A 20,810-nucleotide genomic window follows, 5' to 3' on the forward strand; every position below is an offset into this window, starting at 1 on the left:
CCTTAACGTTTTTACAGCAGTTGGTTTCCTTGGCAGTGAAGCACGTACGCGTGCAAACCTTTAGGGTGTGATTAGTTGACTGTATGGACCGCATAAGTAGGCTAAGAGAAAATATGATGAGTGAAGTCATGTTTATTGAAAATAAGAGTGTTTATTCATTGTATTTGTCTGAATAGGCTGAGCTGAGTTTATATTCGGTTGATTGAATCCGAGATCGTATTAGCGAATGCAGGAGCTGAGATTTTGATTGGTTGCTCATATAAATGTGATTTCGTGATACTGATAAATGTGCTTGTCTGTATGAGAAGATACAATAGTTCTGAGAAGAAGGAAGCTCGAGCTAGACTGTGGACATGTATATTGATAACAAAATATATTTTTCTATAAAATTATATGTATCCGCTAAGTCAGTATCAATTCGTATGGATAAGCAATCACCTCCTCAGCGAACGTAGCGGCACGCAATGCAATCCTGTTCCAGTATCCAAACGCATCCACACCGTCGATCCAAACGCATCCGCGCACTGGAACCTTCCGATCCAGTCGTCTCCTCCTCGTACGCGCGCGCGGCCGTCTCGCCCACCAATAGCAGCAGCAGCCGATAGCGACACGGCCCATGCACGCAACCCGCGAGGCTCGCGGCGAGCCCCACGAGAGGCGCGGTGTCTGGTCCGTTCCAGCGCGCGCGCAGACGAGCACACAATCGAGCCAGCGCACGCGCCGAGCGCGAGGAAGGAGGGGACCAGGAGGAGCGGCCGGCAGGGCATCTCGTCGCAGCTGCCGAGGGCGCGTGCGTGCGTCCCGCGGCGGCCGCTGCGGCGACGTCCGGTGGCCCAAACCAATGGGGGGCTGCTACTCCGCGTATGCCTGCTCGAGGAAGCTGCGCGGCCGCCTCAGCGGCCTCTCCCTCGTCCTCCCCGTCTCCGAGCACGACGGCTCCGGCTCCGACTCCTCCCCGGCCCCGCGAAAGAACGACGACGACGTGGCCAAGACGACCGCGGCGGAGTTCGCGCGGCGGTACGCGCTGGGCCGGGAGCTGGGGCGTGGGGAGTTCGGGGTGACGCGGCGGTGCCGGGACGTGGCCACGGGGGAGGCGCTCGCGTGCAAGACGATACGGAGGCACCGGCGCCGTGGCAGCACGGCCGCGCGGCGGCTGGGCGCGGGAGCCGGGGACGCCGCGGCGCACAAGGAGGCCGCTGCCGAGGCGGCTGCGGCGGCGCACGCGGCGGATGTGCGGAGGGAGGTGGCCATCATGCGGCGCATGTCGTCCCGCGGCGGCGCGGCGGTGGTGCGGCTCCGCGAGGCATGCGAGGACGCGGACGGCGCCGTGCACCTCGTCATGGAGCTCTGCGAGGGCGGCGAGCTCTTCGACCGCATCATCGCGCGCGGCCACTACTCGGAGCGCGCCGCAGCCAACATCTTCCGCACCATCGTCGACGTTGTCCAGGTAACCATCATCATCTCCTTGGACCTTGCATACACATCAATTAGGACAATGCACGCAGATGACAACCAAAACCAAGAACACATTTTTACCTTACCGCCAATTGCTAAACAAATTTTCTTGATCTGATGCAGCTGTGCCATTCGAACGGGGTGATCCACAGGGACCTGAAGCCGGAGAACTTTTTGTTCGCCAACAAATCAGAGGACTCCCCGCTCAAGGTCATCGACTTCGGCCTCTCCGTGTTCTTCAACCCTGGTACGTACGCACGACAGCAGCAGCAGCAGCAACATTGCGTCTTGCTTCGTTCATCGTGCCCAATCAGTTATCATCGTTGCAATCAATCTGATCTTCAGGCGATCGTTTCACGGAGGTGGTGGGGAGCGCGTACTACATGGCCCCCGAGGTGCTGAAGCGGAACTACGGGCCGGAGGTGGACGTCTGGAGCGCCGGCGTCATCCTCTACATCCTCCTCTGCGGCGTCCCGCCCTTCTGGGGAGACAACGACGAGAAGATCGCGCAGGCGATACTCCGCGGCGGCCTCGACTTCAGCAGGGAGCCGTGGCCGAGGGTGTCCGGCAACGCCAAGGACCTCGTCAGGAGGATGCTCGACCCGGACCCATCCACCCGGCTCACGGCGAGGCAGGTTCTTGGTAGGTTTCTTCTTCTTCAAGAGACACGAATGGCATTGCCACAATGTTTGTGTGATGGAAGTGACAAGTCCAAATGCGAGCAGAGCACCCGTGGCTGAAGAACGCGGACATGGCGCCGAACGTGTCGCTGGGAGACGCCGTCCGGGCCAGGCTGCAGCAGTTCTCCGCCATGAACAAGTTCAAGAAGAAGGCCCTCGGGGTAAGTCGGAGTCTGTCCATGGATCGATTGATTACTTGTTTGCGTGTGGTGAGAAAATGGTGGAGCTGACGCGATTCATGTATGGGCGCAGGTGGTGGCTCGGAATTTGCCGGTGGAGGAGCTGGACAAGTACGTGCAGATGTTCCACCTGATGGACAAGGACCACAACGGCAACCTGTCGCTGGAGGAGCTCGTGGAGGGCCTGCACATCAACGGCCAGCCCGTGCCGGAGTCCGAGATCAGGATGCTCCTCGAGGCCGTGAGTTTCTTAATCTGCTCACCAGTTACTGGAGTCTAGTGTTGGCGATCCTGTGTTCTCGACAAGGGTCAAGCAAGCGATTGCCGTCGGTTTTGGCAGGCGGACACGGACGGGAACGGGACGCTGGACTGCGATGAGTTCGTGACGGTGTCGCTGCACCTGAAGAAGATGACCAACGACGAGTACCTGGCGTCGGCGTTCAAGTACTTCGACAAGGACGGCAGCGGCTTCATCGAGCTGGAGGAGCTCAGGGAGGAGCTCGGGCCCAACGACCAGCAGGTCATCCTCGACATCATCCGCGACGTCGACACCGATCAGGTTGATCACACACGACCAATAAAACTTTCGACAGCTTGAGGACTGACGTGTCCGGGATGCAGGATGGCCGGATCAGCTACCAGGAGTTCGAGCTGATGATGAAGTCCGGGACGGACTGGAGGAACGGGTCGCGGCAGTACTCGAGAGCCAACTTCAGCAGCCTCAGCCGGAAGCTCTGCAAGGAGACGTCGTGAAGAGCAGCAGACGAGAACGGGTGTGCGTCGGTGCTTGCCGAGAGATCTTCACCACTTGGCTGCGTGAAACTCGGAATGCATGCATGCATGTACGGTCGACGTTCGTCAGACAGAAAACCATTTCTCGTTGGGTACAAACTAGAACTGCAATTTACAGATTCAAACCTACTCGCAAAAGAACGGATGCACCAAGGGAGCAGAGCAACACGATGATATTCAAATTCCGGAAGTTGTAGCAGGGCTGTGAACGGAATAGAAACTGGAACCCATCACAAAGCTTGTGAAATTGTGCGTGATCATGTCTCGTATATTGCTTCCTTCGGGACCGTGTCAGTCTGGCGGCGAGCACCTACTTCCAAACATTTTTACCCTAACCAAGCATGCTCAAATGAGCATGCTAGATTAATTCCACCACTAACTGGTCAGGTGACCGAAAATTGATCGTACCATCGAGATGACAATTTTTGCACATCTTTTAGGGGACACACAAAGCTCACGCACTGTTCGTCGTTGAAATTTACATCATCACTCTAAGCAACCATACTTAAGTCCTTAAATACAAAAGCCCTGTTACATTTTGGGGGAATAAATGAGCTACCTCCCAATTTCAATGGTCGGTCAGAAGAGGAAACCCACCACAGTAACACAACTATTACCACGTCATAATTAATATTTACAAGTAGTAACAACATACGGGCTAGCATGCAAACTAGCAGGACCCCCACACATCTATCCTCCTTTCAGCCTCCAACTCCATTTGCAACCGAGGCCCTTCAATAACTCTCTGTACACCATTGCAGCTGTTGGAAGCTCAGCTTTCTCGGCATCCAATGCAGGATCAAAAGTTTAAGCACCCCGCTCTTCTCCTGAGCTTTGAGCTTCTTGGGGTACTCCCTTCGAGCTGTTCTCTATCCATCACCTACTGTTTTCACAAACGTTGCACACATCCACCGAAGGAGGGTTCCGATATGTGCAGCGCTCGCAAGGCCAGCCATCTTCAGAGTGATCTGAAGATGGCCTAACGTGCTGCCTCTTGGACGATTTGGATTTAGTTCCTGCTTTCTTGGAGCTGGTGGCATTGCTTGATGTAGCAGCCTGGCCACTAGAGCGGACATCCTCTAACCCAGCTTCCAAAGCTTGAACAAGGTTCTCAAAGTAATTCCGAGTTACACTGCAACAAAAAAAATAAAATTAGCATAGTCATCGTAGCTGTAAGCAAACTTTAGCGCACAAGAAGCGTTTCTATGATACTGAAAATGCAGAAATATGCTAGACGAAAAAATTCACAGAATCATGAGACTAGCAAAGCAAACAAATGCTCGCAGACCCTCTGACGTCAAGCAAAGAAGGACATAACTGAAATTATGGAGTAAATACTAGATAGTTAGATACGCAACCGAAAGATTAAAAAAAAAAGGTTACGTCTGTACTACCTTGTGAGCCCAGCAAGCTTCACCCGAAAATCACCAAATTCAGCCAATGAAGGTGATTCATTGTATTCAGGTTTCAAAGGTAAAAAAGCTTGCAAGTCTTTCTCAGCACATTGATGAAGACGCTCCAAACCAGACTCAGCTTCACCTGTATAAGATTTAGGATTTACTGATGTTCCAAGATTTTCCGCAGGCACATAATGAACCCCAGTACTAATTTTGAAATGCAAAAGGAAAGGTAACAACCTTGCAGGTACTCGAAAAATTCACTCTTGACCTTATCATCTAGATAATAGCCATAAGCATACGTCCATTTCAACACTCGCCTGCATTCTATAATCTGCCATATAGTAGAGTGGTGCATGCATCAGATGTATGGAGATTTGTAAAAGTATGAAGTTCATTTAGATCATAACAGAAAATTAAGACCCCAAACCTGTGACCAAGCTTCGGTTATGAACTTTAGTTGGGTCTCTGGTATTCCAAAAACATCAGTTAACTTTGCAAGCTGCGGCACACAGAGGAATAGTGAGACAGCAAATAATCGATTACCTCAAACACAAAAGAATGGCAAACATATGACTTATATATAGCACATTGAAAGTGCATCGAGACCCCTTACGTGGGTTTTGGATAATTAATAAAAAGCAATTAAAGGGTTAATGAAGTTTAATGAGTTTATGAACATGTATTAGTCCCATAGAAAAGTTAAAAGACGCTAAGGACCCTAGAAAGGAAAAGAGAAACAACATGTGAATACTAAATAGATTTAAATTTATTTTTAATTTGAATTTGAGTATAGGTATACTGTATAGGGATACGTATAGATTGTCTTAAGAATGTCTCAGTGCCCAAAGTACCCATTTAACCTAAAGATAAGAGACACAAATCACCCCACAAACACCAGGAATCTCTAAGTTGTTTTCTGTATCCGGATGTTCCGGGTGCAATCCGGAATATCCAGGTTGCCAGAACCCCCGGATGAGGCTCCGGGCAGGGGTGCTCGATCTGTTTTTTCAAACCAACTCAAAAGTTCCTGACTGACCCGAAAATTTCAGGTAGCCGAAACCTCCGGATTAATTCCGAACTGGGGTTCTCGAATGCTCTTAGTATCTGGACCCGAAAGTTCTGGATGGGTTCGAAACTTCTGTATTCTTGTGATCTCAATCTAGACTCTCCGAATAGTGTTTCGGGTTGGGGTCCTCTATGCTGAGTTCTCGTGTCAACCCGGAAGTTCCGGGTTATACCCAAAAGTTCCAAGTTAAGCCAGAAAGCTATGTAACTGCTAGTTTTTGGAGGTTAGGGTATAAATACCCCCTCACCCCCTTCACTCATTGGCTGCTGACCTACCACGAGACAAAAACACTCTAAGCCATTTAATAGCTCTCCCCACTCCCTTTAGCTTCAATTCTTGCAAGGATTTGAGAGTTGGGTTGAGAGATTGAGATTGAGTGCTAATGAGCTTTACTCCTACCTTTGACCACTTAAGTTCTTCATCAAGCCGATCGATCATGCGTTTGTTACTTTCGAAGCTTTGAGCTCATAGACGGCTAGACGTTGCTTGTGAGCAGCTAAGCTTGTGGTGTGTCGCAAGATCGTTTATGAAGGCTCCTCCTCGCGTATACAACGGAAGAGGACATTGAGTAAGTCCAAGTGTGATCTTGATGGTCGTTTGGTGAGAAAAAGGGTTAAAAGAGACCCGCTCTTTGGAGTTCCTCAATGGAGACGTAGGAATCTCTTAGGAGGGATCCGAACTTCGAGGAACAAATTTGTGTCTCCTTTGCTTACTTGTATTCGTTCTTGTGCGTATTGACTTTTGGGCAATTTGCCCGATCTACGTGGTTGAGAGTTTTTGGTTGCAGGTGAACGGTGGAAATGTCTCGAGACATCATTTGAAACATTTAGTAACACTTAAAATCAATTAGATTTGCTTAGGCATACTTGAATTTCAAATTCGTACTCTGTAGTCATAAAGTCCGGACTTCTGGTTCCGGATTAAACCTGAAAGTTCCAGATTGAATTTAATCTGCTGCGAAGTATTAATTTGCAGGAACACCTATTCAACCCCCCTCCCCCTCTCTAGGGGGCATCTCAACCCTTCAATTGATATTACTGCGACATCTTTGTGAAGAAGTTCAAAAATTCTTGAAAATGGACGGCTACGAGTGTGGCAAAGCTGACCATTTCATAGCCGAATAAGGACAAGAAAGAAAAGAAGAGCAAGCCTTACAAGAAGGACAAACGCAAGACCCGCAAAAAGATCTATTCGGGTCAAACTCACATCGACGAGGAGTGGGACTCCAACGAATCCGATTCCGATGATGAAAGGGTCGCCACGATCACCATCCGCTCCACTCTGACAAGTTCACTTTTTGGTGACATGAGCAACAACGATGACACACCCATTTGTCTTATGGCAAAAGGGTGGAAGGAAAAAATCACAACTCAGACTCCTAGATAGTGATTGTGGTTATGAAAACTTGCTAAAAGGCTTAATATAAATGTCATAATTAAAATGAAAGATCTAACGGAGACAATAGAGAGCCAATAGAAAATTCTCGTGAAGCAAGAGGACTTGCTCATTAAAAAAAAGAGAAACATTAAACTCGAGAAGCTCCTTACTAAAGAGAAAAGGAAGGTTGAGGAGTTGTCTCATGGCCAATGAATCTATTGCTAGTCTAGATGGTAGCAATACTACACTTCAAATGTTTGGATAAAACTCATAAAACTCTTGAAGTGCAATTTGATGCCATTAGGAATAACACTTCCTCCTCTAATGATACAACTTTGCTCTCTAATACTTCCATTAGTCAAAGTTGCTCTCGTTGCTATAATGCTGATATAAATGCTAATGCTACTAACTATAAATCTATACAAGCATTGGAGAAAGAAATTGAGAGGTTTAATGTACTTGTTAAATATGGATGCATCAAGACATATCAATTCAAAGATGCTCTCTACAAGACCGTTAGTGGTCAAAGAAATAAGAAAAGGCAAGAGTTTAGATTTGATGCCTATGAAAGTAAGTCAAGTGAGCGTGTTGTAGTGAATGGCAAAGAATGCCTAAAGTTTATCAAGGAATGTAGAAAACCACGTACTCACACAACACAACACAAGCCAAGAAGGTGATGGAGAATGGCAAGCAACCCCAAGGTCATTCTCCTCGAGCTATTTTTTATACTTCTTATGTGCTTAAGAGAAACCACCGTGGTAAAATAGTTATTCAATATGTTGGTGCCCGCACAAATAATCATACTGTGAAAAAGAATGTGTGGGTGTCCAAGGTTCTTGTAACTAACGTGAAAAGACTTACACAAATTTAGGTACCTAAAACAAAGACTTAATTTATTTTGTAGGCATATTCCTCCGGTGGATCTAGTTGGGTGCTAGATAGTGGATACACTAATTATATGACCGGAGAGAAAATATTCTTATCTTTTGATGAGTGTGGATCACAATATGATAATATTGTTTTCAACAACAATGCTAAAAGAGAGGTAATAGGTCTAGGTAAAATTGCTATCTCAAATGATCATTCAATTTTCAATGTACTTCTCGTTAAGTCTTAGAAAATAATTTGTTATCCGTGTCACAACTTTGCGACATGTACAATTATCTTTTTACTAGATGGTGTAACCGTCTCTAAAAGGGGGAACTCATCAATAACTTTCATCGATTGTTTGAAAGGCAAGCTTTATCTTATTGATTTTTCAACAGATAAAATGAAGCTTGAGACTTGTTTGATTGCCAAGTCTAAAAAGAGTTGGCTATGGCACCACCAACTAGCCTACGTTGGAATGAGAAATTTATCAAACTTATAAAGGGGAGGCACATCCTAGGACTAACGAATGTTTCTTTTAAAAAATATAGGATTTATAATACATGTCAAGCGGAAATGCAAGTTGGACCTCCACACTCCGCCAAGAATGTGATGACAACTACAAAACCATTGGAACTTCTCCACATAGATCTATTTGGACCAATTACCTACATAAGCATCGGCGATAATAATAATAATAGTTTAGTTATTCTTGATGATTATTCTCATTTCACTTGGGCATTCTTTTTACATGATAAAAGTGAAGTTCAAACTACAATCAAGAAATTTGCAAGAAGAGCCTAAAATGAATTTGATGTGAAGATCAAAAAAGTGAGAAGTGACAACGGAACCGAATTCAATAACACTCAAGTTAAAGACTTTCTTGATGAAGAAAGGATCAAGTATGAGTATTCGGCCCCCTACTCACCTCAATAAAATAGAATGGTCGAAAGAAAGAATAGATCTCCCATTAAGTCGACAAGAGCCATGCTTGATGAGTACAAGATTTCGCATCAATTTTGAACGGCGGCTGTCAACATCGCATGTCATACCATCAACCGGTTGCACCTCCACAGGATTTTGAAGAAGACCGTATACGAGCTTCTAACCGATAACAAGTCAAATATGTCATACTTTAGAGTTTTTAATAGTAAGTGCTTTATTCTAAATAAGGTCAAAAGTTCTAAATTTACACCTATGGTTGATGAGGTTTTATGCTTGGATATGGATCAAATGCTATACATACCATGTTTTCAATCAAACCATCAGTTGTGTTGAAATAGCGCGTGATGTGATATTTAATGAAATTAACGGCCCTCAAATAGAGCAAGTTGATCCTAATATTTTAGGTGATGAAGAAATTCCAAATTTGACGATAAAGAAAATGATAATTGGTGAAATCAAACCTCAAGAGTCCCAAGAGTTATGACTGAAAGCAATCAAGATCATCTAAGTTCATCAACTCAAGTGAAGCCACCTACATCAACTCAAGATCAAGATCAAGGTCAAGATCGAGCCCATGGTGACTCGAACAATTTCTTTAATGATGATAAAGTGGAAGACATTCAAACACAATCTCAAGTGTCACATCTAAGAGTACATCAAACGTCTAAAGATATCACCCGGTTAACAATATTCTTAATGATATAGGCAATACTCTTGGTGATATACAAAAGGAAGTAACCGCTCGTTCAAAAATTGTAATTTTTTGTGAATATTACTCTTTTGTTTCCTCTTTAGAACCTTTCAATGTAGAAGACGCACTAGGAGATCCGAATTGACTGATAACCATACAAGAAGAATTCAACAACTTCAAACAGAATGAAATCTAGTCTTTGGTGGAAAGATCCACTCAAAATGCGATGGGCACCAAATGGGTATTTCGTAACAAGCATGATGAGAATAAGATTATGGCAAGAAACAAGGCATTGTTGGTTGATCAAAGCTTCACTCAAATAGAAGGTTTGAATTTGGCGATACTTATGCTACTATAGCTAAGCTTGAGTCAATTCGTATATTACTTGCCTATGTTACACACTGTGATTTCAAATTGTATCAAATGGATGTGAAGAATGCATTTCTCAATTGCCCAATCTCTGAATTAGTAGCAAACACCTAGATTTTAAGATCACAAGTTCCCTAACCACGTGAGCAAATTTCATAAGACGTTCTATGATCTTAAGCAAACACCTAGAGTATAGTATGAATGTTTGGGATTTTCTTATAAAAAGGATTTTAAGATAGGCAAAACTGATACTACAATTCACTAAAAGAACTGACAATGATTTATTTGTTTGTCAAATATATGTCGATGACATTATATTTGGTTATACTAATCAATCTTTTTGTGAAGATCTCAATAGAATTATGATCAAGATGTTTTGAGATATCAATGATGAAGGAGTTAAAGTTTTTACTAGGATTTCAAATCAAACAACTTAAAGAAGAAGCATTCATATGTCAAACAAAGTACATCAAAGATATACTCAGGAAGTTTGACATGAATGACAAGCCTATGGATATCTCGATCTCAACGAAAAAGGCAAAACTGTGGATCATAAGGTATATCGCTCCATGATTAGATCTTTAATTTACCTTTATGCATCTAGACCTGATATTATGCTTATTGCGTGCATGTGCGCAAGATTTCAAACCGCTCCTAAAGAGTGTCATCTAATGGCCGGTAAAAGAATTTTTAGATATTTAATTCACACCTATTACCTTGGCTTATAATATCCTAAAGGTTCCAAATTTGAGTAAATTGGCTATTCATATTCCGATTAAGCCGGTTGTAAAGTGGATAAGAATAGTACATCAGGGATTTGCCAATTCTTGAGTAGTTCCTTGATCTCTTGGTCCTCAAAGAAACAAAACTCTGTAGCAATATCCACCGCCGAGATTGAGTATGTTGCAGCGGGTGTTTATTGTGCTCAAGTACTTTGGATGAGACAAACCTTAAGAGATTATGCCACAACATGACCAAAGTTCCACTCATATGTGACAATGAGTGCCATAAAAATAGCCAACAATCTCGTGCAATACTTAAGAACCAAACATATTGATATCCGATATCACTTCTTGAGAGACCACTCAAACAAAGGGGGTGACGATATTCACTCAAACAAAGGGGGTGGCGATATTCACTATGTTAGAACTAAAAAACAACTAGCCGATATCCTCACCAAGCCACTAGAAGAGCAAAGGTTTTACGAATTGAGCACTTGAGTTCTTCATCAAGCCGATCGATCTCACGTTTGTTACTTTTAGAGTTTTGAGCTCCTAGACGGCCAGGTGTTGCTTGTGAGCACTCAAGCTTGTGGTGTACCGCAAGATCATTTGTGAAGGCTCTTCCTCACCTCAGCAAGGGAAGTAGACATTGAGTAAGCCCAAGCTTGATCTTGGTGGTCGCTTAGTGAAGAAAAGGGTTGAAAAAGACTCGACTCTTTGGAGCTCCTCAACAGAAACGTAAGAAACTCTTAGGAGGGATCTGAACTTCAAGAAACAAATTTGTGTCTCCTTTGCTTACTTGTATTAGTTCTTATGCGTATTGACTTTTGGGCGATTTGTCCCAATATACGTGGTTGAGAGTTTGTGGCTGCAGATGAATGGTGGAAAGGTCTCGATACATCATTTTAAACATGTGGTAACACTTAGAATCAATTAGATTTGCTTAGGCGTACTTGAATTTCGAATTCGTGCTCTGTAGCCGGAAAATCCGGGTTGAGCTCGGAACTTCCGGTTGAATTTAATCCGCTGCGAAGTATTAATTTATAGGAACGCCTATTCAAACCCCCCCCCCCTCCTAGGCGATATCTCAACCCTTCACACACTAAATTAGGTGCCATCAAGGCCATAATATCTTACTTGTTCCTTTTCCGCTTTATGCAGATCCGCTTGTGCCTTCTGCCTAGACTGTCAACAAAGGCAAACATCACTACATCAGAATAGAAACAACAGTTGAGAGTTTCAATTTTCAAATATACACTATGCAATATAAAAGCATCTGAAGATTCAGTATAAGCATGCACAAGATATGGAGAACTATGTGCATCAGGTATAGAAGTATATCTTTGGCTGCCTTAGCATTTTGATAGTCGTGAACTGATCATACAATATGCATACACATTAAAAGGTAACACGTTTGTTTTGACTCGGACAATAGTGATAAATTTTGTGCCCTCAATATATTCATGGATCTCAAATAAAGTTATACCTGGATGGGCTACATTTGACAGAGAATGTGTTCGGTTAAGTCATTATTCTTCTAAGCATGGCCAACACAATACTGCTGAATGATATTCTCCTAAGTATGGCTGACACGATAGAGTAATAGCACGGCCGAGTAAAGGATAAGGTTAGAACATCGGGGTAACTTATGCGCATAAAAACAAACAATGTATTTTTGACAGTTACAGAAACAGATAAACCAATGTACATCAAACTTAGCTATCTCAAACATACTGTCTGATTGGATGCCCAGCGCTCATAATAATGCATGTATCTCTCAAGTGAGTTTTTAGCCCTGTCCCTCCTTGCTTCAGTCTCGTCATACTGCAACAGAAGTAATTTAAGTTGAGAAAAAGAAATCCTTGGAATGATACAAAGTAATCAGCACCACAGAAAAAATATAATAGCATGAAAAATAAGGCATGCTGCTGTACTCCAGCAAGCAAACTAGAGTATTGAATCCAACTGCAGCAGCAGCAGCAGCAACAACAATAATATTATTAGTACACTAGAGATCTTCGAAAGGATCTCTATTCAATATAGTACAGATGCATAGTATAAATAGAAAACATACAACTCCCTCCTTCTTTGCTGATTCATATCGATTGCAAGCATAAAAGCCGCCGGTTCTCTCTCCATGTTCTGACCATGCACTCAGACATAACCTAAAATGTTCAGAGAACATCAAATAAAAGAAATTAAAACATGCCATGTGTACTGTAAACCTTTCAAGCAACGGGAGTGGACTATACCAGCAGAACTCGAATTTGCAAGGAGGGGTGCAAGTCATATGCATGCATCCCTGGTTTTTCTCTATTGGCCGTTTGCATTTTGGACAGGGCTTGGAATTAGCAAGTATCCTGAAAAGGATCATATATAACACGATAAATGATCTCATGCAACTTGATGTCACATAAATAATAAAAAAACTACAGCACAATTATCGGCTAAACATAATTGGTACACTATTCTACGACATATGTGAATATAAACTATATCATCATTGCCAAGTTCAGCTGACCAGAGACTAGTGTGCTTGTGCCTAATAAATTTTTCAAAAAAGGGAGACGAATTGATGAAAATTGAATCAATCCCAAGTATTCAGAATCCACTTCAAAGCAAATTAGCTATCCTAAAACTGGTTGGATATTATTCATTGTTGACCACACATAAGATACCACAGTTTGTTGTGAAATATTGGACACAAAGTAGCAGGCCCTTTCTCGTCGAAGAAATCCTAATGTTCATAGTTCTATAGTAATATTGCCCCTTGTCTCCACCCACTTCTAGGTCACCTCAAATCACACAGAAAGATGGTGTCTAAAAAGCATGATCCTGGTATACATATAATAGGTCATATTTCTCCAAACAAAATCAAGGAACTACCGATCTTCATGCTCAGTCGGAACTGAAACGTGGTACGTTACAAAATAAATAATCAGAAAGTAGAAAACTGAAATAGGCTGCATGCTCGAAACAAAATTGAAGAGCTCCTTATCTACACATCCTATCTGAACTCTGAATTAAAAGGGGAAAGACACATCAAATACTAAATGATGTGCCTGCAACATACCAGTTCATGTTTTCAGATTCTGCACTATTCTTTAATACCCACTTAGAAACAGTCTCACAATTCAATGGTCGATGAGCTTCCTCTGTACACTGCAAACATCGGGACAGAATACTGATGAGACCTCACATATATGATCACTGGGACTCATAAAACAATAGCATCAAGTCATTAGTTAGGAGATGGAACCATCATACATTCCAACAAAAGCTGAACTTGCAATTGCACGAGACATCATAGTTCTTGTCACCAAGAAACTCCACTGCACATGTACAGTCAGGAGCTGGACACCATTTAGTCTGCAGGAAATGACGAGTCACACAAAAAAAGAACAAGTATAAGCAAAAACCAGGCCCAAACAATTGTGGAATGGGGGAAATCAGTCAGCTTGTTCAAACAAATTACCTTATTGGTATCTTCAACATATGCACGTAAGACAAATCGTGCATATTTTTCTTTCTCCTCATCTTTAGCTAATTTATTAATCATTCCTTGAAGAACCATAGCACCACATGACGGATCAGGGCATCGCAATGACAAACATCCTGGACCACCACTTATTGCAGCGCTAATATAGCCTGCAAAATATGAGCCATCAGAAATTTCCCACTTTTTTGTGCATGTGTTATACGTAAGGGGGTTGCAAAGAGGGGGAAATGGAGCAATGCCAGCAGAAGCAAGACTAACATATAACGATGCAGCTGAAGAACTTGAGTGTTATTTATGGAATTTCAAATTGAAATTACAAAAATTATCCAGCTGTGCCTAATGTAGTTCTATGGTGAACATAACAAAAATAAACAGAAAATAATTTAAAATACCTTCAGGTTTTTAGATAATAAATAAAACTAGACAATTTCAGCCACAATCATTCTACCATATGTAGAATATAGGAAAATGTACAATACCCCAAACCCATTATCATTGGTCCTCACAATCGATTGATAACAAAACAAGTCTGCGGGTAGCCAAGGTAAAACATGAAATTATGCTGCAATATGTATGTTATGCACAAACAAATGCATACTTAACTACCTGCACCAGCTGTAGAAAAAACTGGAACTTGTAAAAAGGGAATAGACTGTGATAGGGGGCCATTCATGAGCAATTACAGTCAGACAGTGGAACCTGAACCATGCAAGCATAGAGAGAGAGAGAGAGAGAGAGAGAGAGAGAGAGAGAGAGAGAGAGAGAGAGAGAGAGAGACCTTCCCAACATTCATTGCAATAAAAATGAGCACAACCAGTGGAACTCATCATATCAGAAGAATACCCTTCAAAACATATCCCACAAGTTAGCTGCAACCACAACAAATGTTAGAGATTAATAAATGACGAACAAGTGCCAGAGCCAAAGGTTCGATCAGATCTGACCTACTGATATGATGAAACAACATAGGAAAATATGAATAAATAATACTTGCCTTCCTGGATTTAGGAAAATAACTTCCAATCAAAAGTAAGCCAACAATATGGCGGACTTTTTCTTCATCGACAAACCATTCATCATTCAACTTGCTGATGTCCCTGCACCATGAAATAGAACACAAATGTATGGCATTAGTTCCGCAGCATCAAACTCAAGACATTTCAACCATCAGGCAATAAGAAAACTGTTCGTGTATTGCATCTAGCCCAGTTTTTTATATTATTAACATTCTGAAAATGTCCATGTACATAAAAGTGTGCATAGCCTTTTGTGAATACCAGCAAATAAAAACACGGGAAATTGGTAGATTCAAATAATGGAATGCACATTGCAAAGAAAGCAGTTTTCAGTTTTGATGTCTTGTGTATAGAAGATGCAAGCCTATGCAAAACAGGGAAGTTACTACCATGAATCCATGATTAGCATATGATATATCTTATGCTCATTCTTGTGACAATATTTTGAGGGAACATTTACAGATTCTATCTAAAGCTTCATATAGGTATTTTCAACACTAAATAGAAGGGGCAGCCAGCATCTTGAGGAGTGGTTAAAAGTAAGAAACGGCCTACTGCTGTGTTATGCTCTGTTAGACGATATATAAATAGAGTAGCATCTGATTTGAGTTGCTTGTCTATTAGAATACGACATAATAATGTGGATAAATGCCATTACAAATGCTAAGTCTACTGCCTTCAGAAAAAGGATCAGATAACAAACTCACCATTTATAGTGATGAAGGAGAACACATGCCTCTTCCCTTGTAATTGATAACACTGCAGTCACCTTGCTTATATCTTCCTCTTGACGTTCAGATATATCTTTTTCGTTTAAAACAATGAACCTCTGTTCATAGCAAACACAAGCCCTCTTTCAGAGAAACTCAAGGATATCCCGTGAAACAAGATTACGGGCAGAAGAGCAAAGCAACACAAGATAAAAACAGCATAACACAATGCTAGCATGCAAATCATAGAAAGAAAATAACTACTTTTCTGCCATGCTACCATGATATTGGAAACCATGATAAGTGACTAATTGTCTGCCGTTTCCCTTTGAAACTGAAAGGTACCAAATTGGCAACCTATAATCAAGCACCTGAAGTAACTATAATACTACATGGATCAAAACTTTGCTATGACTGTTGGATGTTCCCAAGCGTGATCCCCACATGCTAAGGCACCAATATCAATTTGCAGCAGACCACCAATTCTAACAAAAGGCGGCAGAGCATTGACAGTTCGACGTACAACGTCTAACACATCATTCTTATGAGCCGATCTAGCCAGTTACCGTACCGGCGCGTCAGTATCAGAAGAGATCACCAAAAGCCTCAGCTCACCGCTGTCTCAAGCGCATGAACACGCCAGTTTTTTTAGCCTACTCGAACCCATCCCACCTCAGACCCTAAGGATTCCGGTGAAACCGAAACACCCTAGTAAGCGCTGCCCCCATCCGCCTCCAAACATCGCCTCACCTGCTCGCGCCTGGGCACCACCTCGTCGCTCCCCTCGGCCTCGAGGCCCTCATAGTCGCCGGCCGCCAGCTCCCCGTCGCTATCTCCGCCGATCCCGTCGTCGTCGCCCTCGCCCATGTCGCTGTAGTAGTCGTAGTAGTTCTCTCCGTCTACCATCTCCTCGTCGCTCGCGGCGGACGTCTCGACGTCGGAGTCCATCGCGCCGCGGGATGGCCGCCGAACCGGGCGATCGGGAGATCGGGCGGAGGGCTAGGGTTCCGGCGAGGCGGGCGGGCGGGGGGGGGGGGGGGGGGTAGGCGGCTCGGGGCGGAGGGCAAATAGGGGTAGGCTTGTGTGCGCGTCTCAGCAGCCAAACGCCGTGGGGGTCTTCCTTTGGATGGAGAGATTTCAGTTTTAGCCCCTCAATAACCACGCCTCACAACATTTGCCCCCCGATCCACACACACCTCACAAAGTTTGCCACTCTTGTTCCAATTCATGCTTTTCTCTCTATTTTTTTTTCTTTTACGTTATTTCATTTTTATTTGTCACCTAAATTGACTCTTTTGCCCCTCTCATATTCGGTTAGATGGATGGACTTGATTGAATGGTGTGAGTATTCTTTTACCCGACCAGACCGAGTTGAGCGAGAAGTTAGGGTTCGTCACGGGAGGGGCGACGGGCACCCACGACGGGTCTGCGCCGAGTAAGCGACGAACGCACATGGAGGGTTTGCACCGCCAGGATCTCCCCCAAAGCTCACCTCTGTTTGAGGTTCCATATCGCTAGTTCAAGGTGAGTGCCAACCCACAGCTCCATGTGGCCGCCAAATCGCCTTTGTCGTTGGTCCAAGGTGAGTGTTGACCCATAGCTCCCTGTGGCCACCAAATTGCTTTCGCTGTCGGGCTCACGTCACGAGGCAAGTCGTGCAGGAATCCATGAAGCTGAGATGTCCCAGTCATCTGCAACGTGCAGTAAGAGGTCCAGCTGTAGGTCGTTGTCGATGTCGCAGCTAGCGTCAACCATGTTGTCGTTAATCCAATGCCCAGATTGCAAGATAGAGAAGATGATCCAGTTGACCACTACTACTCCGGAAAGAAAATTTCAAATGCCCCCGTAACTAGCAAGGAGTGTTTGTTATTCATGCGAATCAAGTGTTTTTCTTTTTGTTCAATTTCTGACATTTCCTTTCAATTGCATATGTAGGTATTAAATTGCTGCAAATTTTTCATGTTTCAACCAGAGTACGAGAAATATCTTGGCTTGATTGGAGAGTTGGTCATAGACTTGACCTCAATTGGAGATGTCGTTCCTGAGATCCTGGAAGCAAACAATAGCTTGAAGATAGAATCGAAAGAAGTGAAGAAGGATTTGCTTGCCATGAGGAACAGAGCACATCATGTGAAAGGTGTCGAAGCTATGGTTGGTTAGATGTATGGATGGGGGAAAGCTCTGTTGATTTTTCTTGTATTGTTGTGCTTCTTGTGAAGTAGACTTTAGAATGATTATAGTATTATGGTGGAATGTAATGTGGCTCTCAATTTGCAGCAATTATGCAATGAAAACTAAGAATTTTTGTCTATATTGTTGTTTTGTGCCAAGAGATATATCTTATTTCTGAAATCTATGAAAAAACAACAGCATGTACCTTGACTTAGTTTGAGGAATGATCAAGGTAACCATATATGTTCTCAAAATAGCATCCTGTAAATGACCAAATGTAAGTATCCAGCTCATCACTAACTACATGTTCTCAAAGCTAAATGAACACACATGTTTACAAAATATGACAACACCAACCAGGTGGATACAATTTCCTGATACATTATGATTAAAAATAACATCTAGTTTCATTGTTCACTAGAGATTACATAAGAGCATTCATTTTTTTCCCTTTTCGTGGACTCATCTTCCTAGCATCTCTCTTAGTTGGGGATTTTGTTGCCTTTAGAGGGGTTGCCATCTCCTAACTTGTGCCTTTCCTCCGACCATGCTCAATGCCAATTGTCTTGAATAAAAAGATGACATGTTAATTTGCAGGTGAGATCAACAAAAGCAAACAATGAAGAAGGGTTTTCTTACCTTCTTGTGATAGGCCTAGTAGTGCTTGAATCATTTTGGTTGGCCACCTTTTTGCCTTTTGGGTGTGCTAGTACCAGCAGCATCCATGGTTGAACCAAGTAGTCTTCCTTACTTGGCAGGATTATTTCTGCAAATGGAAAACAAGCAAGTTGTAGTTCAGGTGGAAATGAACAATATACAAGAATACGATATGGAGAGAACCTTTTCTTTGTTCTATTGAAAGGGCACTTCGAGGATGTCTGTCTATGGCCCAAAGCTAAACATCTCTTACACTGCACTTGCCACTTCCCTTTGGTCCTGGGCTTGCCCTTTCCTTTCTCCAAACACTCAGGTATCCTGTTTTTCCTTTTTTCCCTACTGATCTCTTTACTAGAGGTGGCAACAACTTAAAATTGAGTTCTACATTGGCCCATTGAGACCTGTCTGTTAATGGTTAAATAACACCTACATATGCTAACCTATATTTGTACAGTGAATAGTAAAGATGTAGATATTTATCCATCTTAGGGTTTCTACATGTTATTATTAGTGCCAGTGCATGTGGGCATCATTTCCTAGAAACTTGTCAATCTATGTAGGTGCATGTATGGTTCTTAAGATGCACTGCATGCCTAATAATCTCAAGGTCAGCAGTTATTTCAATGACCTCTGCTTGATCCCTACCATCTTCTCTAACCTTCAAGTATCCCAAGCACCTAATCATTGCATTGAGTTGATGATTTGCAATAGGGAGCATATCACCTTCAAGTCTCTCACCTATCTTCCTCCTCTTTGCATAGAGTTCCATTGTCTTTGACCTCAGCGTGTCTGCAAACTCAGTAATTGGAAGATCCTTAATATCCTTTACCCATTTGTTACAACACCCTGCAAGATTGTTAGTAATGTAGTCACACTTTATTTCTTTTGAGAATTTGCATCTCATCCAAAGCAGATTACGATGATTTTTCAACCAAGGTTTAACTTCTAAATTTGCAACAAAATTTTTTGCATATAGTGGTCAAACCTTTCTTGAATGGAAGTCATGGCTGCTAGATACATGTTTCAAAATGTTGTCCCTTTCCACCTCTTTATGAAATTCTGCATTAAGTGCCAAAAACAGTCATATGCTCTGCTATGGGTACACCTTCTTCACATCATTCTCTAAACCTTTGCAAGCATCAAAGCTGATAGCTAAGTATGACGGATTGCTTATTGCCTTATGTAGCTGTTCCATAAACCAAGTTTAATTGTCAGTTGTCTCGGCACCAAAAAATCCAAATGCAACTGGATACATCCAGTTATGTTCATCTAGTGTCGTAGCTGAAGCTAGATGTCCATTCCATCTGCCATTAAGAGTTGTGGAATCTATGCTCAAGTATGGTCTACAACCATTTAGAAAACCATTAATGCTTGACTTGAAGCAACAAAAAATTCTATGGAAATAAACACCATCTTCTTCCTTAATTACATCTATCTCTACAACACTTCCAAACATTCTGAGCTTAACCTCTGCCTTGAACATGTATAGGTAGCCAAAACTTTCTTCTCATGGCCCAAATATCTGCTCAACAGCCTTCTCCCTACCATTCCACAATGTTGAATAGCCTAGTGTGACATTATACTTATCCTCCAACTCTTATTTCAGTTTCTTTATACCTATGTTTGGATCCTTTTTTAGTAAGGGGATTGCCTTCCCTGTTATCCAGTGATAGGTTGCCATCTTGGTCTTCACTCACCCAGCTGATGCACAATCATGGCCCCGTCTATTCAAAGTAACATGCCATGGTGAGAGATATTGGTTAGTAATACAAAGTTCACAAGTTACATAAACATGCACAGTTAGCAGTTAGTACCCTACTATACTTTCCACCATGCATCAAACTTGCCACAATAGCACATGGACAACCCTCAGCTATGCAAAAACCCCTGAACCTATCTATATTAGATTTATGTGTTCCCAACTCAAATTGCCCCTTTATAGTATGTTGCCTCACTACTGATCTGAATTCATCCATAGTTGTATATGTGCTTCCAACTGTCATTAGAGGGTCTTCTCTATCATAAAATATAGTAGCCTCGTCAGGAATCATATCATTGGCTGGTATCTTTACATCTTTAAGGGCCATATCCACCATAGTAGGAGTAGGAGCAGGAACAGGAGTAGGCGGAGGAGCAGGAGTTGTTTCCTTCTCCTTTTCAGCTGCAAGCCTAGCTTTCTCTACTCTCTCATCCTCTGCTCTAAGTCTAACAAA

At 42.8% G+C, this 20,810-nt stretch overlaps 2 protein-coding genes across 3 annotated transcripts; one reads left to right on the forward strand and one right to left on the reverse strand.

Moving 5' to 3' along the window:
* The first annotated feature begins 743 nt into the window (after positions 1 to 743).
* Positions 744 to 3,067, forward strand: LOC133895694 (calcium-dependent protein kinase 21-like). The gene is given in 9 exon segments (XM_062336173.1): positions 744 to 1,130; positions 1,193 to 1,206; positions 1,208 to 1,447; positions 1,579 to 1,702; positions 1,801 to 2,097; positions 2,181 to 2,296; positions 2,388 to 2,555; positions 2,655 to 2,873; positions 2,936 to 3,067. Coding segments are annotated over 9 exon segments (1,599 nt in total). The 5' UTR covers positions 744 to 841.
* A 437-nt stretch (positions 3,068 to 3,504) lies between these two features.
* Positions 3,505 to 16,872, reverse strand: LOC133895838 (probable E3 ubiquitin-protein ligase ARI8). Of its 2 annotated transcripts, none has more exons than XM_062336358.1 (15): positions 16,519 to 16,868; positions 15,766 to 15,887; positions 15,037 to 15,139; positions 14,821 to 14,911; positions 14,019 to 14,191; positions 13,811 to 13,912; positions 13,617 to 13,705; positions 12,796 to 12,903; positions 12,618 to 12,708; positions 12,278 to 12,367; positions 11,681 to 11,728; positions 4,934 to 5,005; positions 4,744 to 4,837; positions 4,501 to 4,645; positions 3,505 to 4,238 (listed from the first exon to the last, which is right to left on the reverse strand). In XM_062336358.1, the coding sequence occupies exons 1-15, from the start codon at positions 16,714 to 16,716 to the stop codon at positions 3,983 to 3,985; spliced, it is 1,782 nt and encodes a 593-aa protein (XP_062192342.1). In that variant the 5' UTR covers positions 16,717 to 16,868; the 3' UTR covers positions 3,505 to 3,982. The 2 variants fall into 2 exon arrangements, 1 of the variants encoding a protein (XP_062192342.1); XR_009905661.1 differs by lacking the exons at positions 3,505 to 4,238; positions 4,501 to 4,645 and adding exons at positions 6,779 to 6,853; positions 8,745 to 8,920 and having other exon boundaries at positions 16,519 to 16,872.
* Between the last annotated feature and the right edge of the window lie 3,938 nt (positions 16,873 to 20,810).

This window comes from Phragmites australis, chromosome 16 (assembly GCF_958298935.1).
Source record: "Phragmites australis chromosome 16, lpPhrAust1.1, whole genome shotgun sequence".
Lineage (NCBI taxonomy): Eukaryota > Viridiplantae > Streptophyta > Magnoliopsida > Poales > Poaceae > Phragmites > Phragmites australis.